Source organism: Fragaria vesca, linkage group LG4 (genome assembly GCF_000184155.1).
Source record: "Fragaria vesca subsp. vesca linkage group LG4, FraVesHawaii_1.0, whole genome shotgun sequence".
Classification (NCBI taxonomy): Eukaryota; Viridiplantae; Streptophyta; class Magnoliopsida; order Rosales; family Rosaceae; genus Fragaria; species Fragaria vesca.
The window spans coordinates 1,367,975-1,370,944 of record NC_020494.1 but is presented as its reverse complement, the minus strand read 5'-3'; the positions used below and the strand labels follow the sequence as shown (position 1 = coordinate 1,370,944).

Here is a 2,970-nt window from a genome sequence, read left to right as displayed (position 1 = left end):
TCCTCTGCCCTGCTGAAAGCCGCCTCTGGCTAGAGCCATGGCCCGTGTGCCACTACTAGAACCACCAGCTGATGTCTGACCCATGGCCTGAGTAGGAGCATATGTAGCTCCCTGAGTCAGAAGAGGGCAATCCCTCTTGAAGTGATCCAGCTGACCACACTGAAAACATCCCCCAGACTGAAATTGACTCTGTCCAGACTAAAAAGACTGACCACCAGAGGTCCCACTCCTACTGCTCGATCCACTCCTGAATCGCCCAAGCTGATGCCCAAAAAAATTCCTGAAGGGTCTACTACCATGCTTCTTGAACTTCCCTCTGAAACAGGAGCCAGGACTCGAACTGCTACCATGTCCACTACCAGAAGATGATCTAGAACCTGAGGTGGACGCTAATTTCCTTGATGAACCCTGGCTATGACCACCAGAATCACGAAGACGGCCAGCTGCCAACTCCTGGGCCTCAATATATGATTTGCAGCTTCACCCATACCTCTACTCATATCAAGCCACCAATGCCAAGCTTCCTTCTCCAAGAACTGAGTAGCCAAGCCCACTTTCCTATCCTCTGGGCACCTCACTTGAATAAACATTTTCTTAATGGTCTCTACCCAATTATGAGCATCCAATGGCTCAACAACATGGCTAAACGCTCTAGCACCATTCTTGTAAGCTCTATCATAATTTATCTCAAGGACCATGCTAGTGCTAAAACGCTGAAAGAAATCCTCCATGGCGTTCATAAAACCACTCTGCGCTTCCTCATCATCCCCCCCGGGATGATTTTGCCTAGGAGCTCGGCAAGGAGGCATACTACCTGAGAATAAAATATTTAGCACAAGAGACAAGAAAAAGACAACTACCCACATACTTAATAAACACTTAGCATACAAGTATAAAATGCTAATGGATCCACCGCGGTCGGACCATCACTATAATAACACTAAGTGTTACTAAGCATATATGGTAGTAATAAGGAAAGGCAGGAATCGGATAACCTAATGCTCTGATACCAATTGTCAGGACCTACCCCGGATTTCCCCTTGAAATCCGGAATAAACCCTGCGGGACCCACCTCAAGGGAAATTCTACCAAAATTTTGGCATAACCTCCCTTGAAAATGAGTAACCCTACCTGAAAAAAATTCACCAAAGCCCAAACACTTCTAAAACAATTTAACCCACATCTTCTAGAGCCATCCGCTCCCCCAAATAAACATCCACCACCTCAGCTAACATAATAAAACAAAATCATTTTCATGAATTTCATCCCTCATAAAACATATCAAATAAACCTTTTTCAAACACTCCTAGATGGAGTCACAAGCTCTTAACACACAACATTAAACAACAACAACAATACTTAAAACATCCTGAGGTTATCAGAGCAACTACTAGGAAAGAAGAAAATACAGGGGTAGGTTAACTAGCAACCTATGAGGGAAAACTGGATGAGGTGGGAAAATGACACGCCTCCTACTCTCGCCGAACTGAGCTCTGCAGACTGGGCATTTAAAACGAAAGGTCCAGGGGAAAGTATTTAAAATGTTAGAGTGAGTGGACAAAATAAATAATAAAGATACTAAATTAATGAAAGAGCCTTGAAATCAAAATTTATACTTTTCCCATATTTTTCATTGAGAAAAAAATTTATACATGCCATTCTTGGAAATTTATCCTTAAATAATTATAGACAAAAAATAATGAATTAGTCCCATTGGTTCCCAATTAATCAATGGAAAACAATGGGGAATAAATTTCACCATAATAATGAGCCTCCCAGGCTATATTAGCGTCCCACGCTAAGCGCTCTACTCACATATGATGAGGACCGCTGATAATATTATAATAGCGTCCCACGCTAAACGCTCAACTCTCATATGATGAGGACCGCTAAATAATGGTTAGCTCACAATAACTATATATATATACCGATGGGTTGCCTTCCAGGGTATAATTGCGTCCCACGCTAAGCGCTCTATTCACATATAATGAGGACCGCTGATAATATTATAATTGTCACATCCCGACCCTTATATTTTTACCTTATTTACTAGCGTGATTATAATAAGAATTTTACCGTCTCGATCATTGAGTAAATAGTTTAATTGGTCCCTAGAGGGGTTTCGGGGACGATTATGTGCGGAGGATTATTCGTATGAGGAAAATACAACGACGGTAAAAATAGTAAATTTTAGCTAGAAAAATGTAATTTTTATTCGGGTATTATTTTTCGGGGTGTTTTTATTTTGGAAGTTTGGGTTATAAATGGTGTGGACCGGTTTGGGGTGTGAGGCCCAAACCCTTTTTCTTTTCTCTCTCCCTCCCTCCCGATTTTTCTTCTCCTCCCACCCGATTTTCTTCTCTCTACACCCACCGGTATTCCGGCCGTCCTCCCGCCGCCGTCCGACCTCCGTTCGCCGCCGGACCGGTCCCGTTCGGTCGGTCTCCCTCCCAGCAACATTTCTAGACCGGTGAGAGGAGCCCTAGCGCCGCCGTGAAGGGGCGGTGCCACCCGTAAGGTCCAACTGTCCAAACCTTCACTTCGTCGGAACTTCCTCCTCCCGGCCACCAATCCGGGCAAGCTTGGTATGGTTTTGTAGCCCTCCAACCCAGCAACCTTGCCCTAAAAGGACTCACTCCCTCTTGAGCTAGGTAAGGAGAAATTTGAAGTGGAAGTTTTATGGTGTTTTTGATGTTTTTAGTCGATAGCCCTAGTTAGGCTTGGAATTGGTGTTTGTGCTAGTTATGAAAGTTGTAGAGCTTGATGAGAGAAAGATGCTGTTAAAATTTCATAGGTTTTGGAGGTCGCCGGAATTGACCTCCGGCCGCCGCTGCCGGCGGAGCCGCCGGCGGCGCCGCCGCCGGTTGGGAGATTTTAATGTTGTTAAATTTGGAATATTAAGGGGAGTTTATTGAAGTGAGTTATGGAATTTTTGGATGAGTTTTGGATAGGTTTATGAATTTCCGAAGT

The 2,970-nt window shown here is 43.9% G+C and overlaps 1 protein-coding gene across 1 annotated transcript in view; it reads right to left on the bottom strand.

Moving 5' to 3' along the window:
* Positions 1 to 389: 389 nt before the first annotated feature.
* LOC101306520 overlaps positions 390 to 2,970 on the bottom strand; it is a 17,792-nt gene continuing 15,211 nt past the window's right edge. The window contains exon 7 of the mRNA XM_004297810.1: positions 390 to 814. Within this exon, the coding sequence (XP_004297858.1) occupies positions 390 to 814 (425 nt within the window). The remainder of the gene's footprint in view (positions 815 to 2,970) is intronic.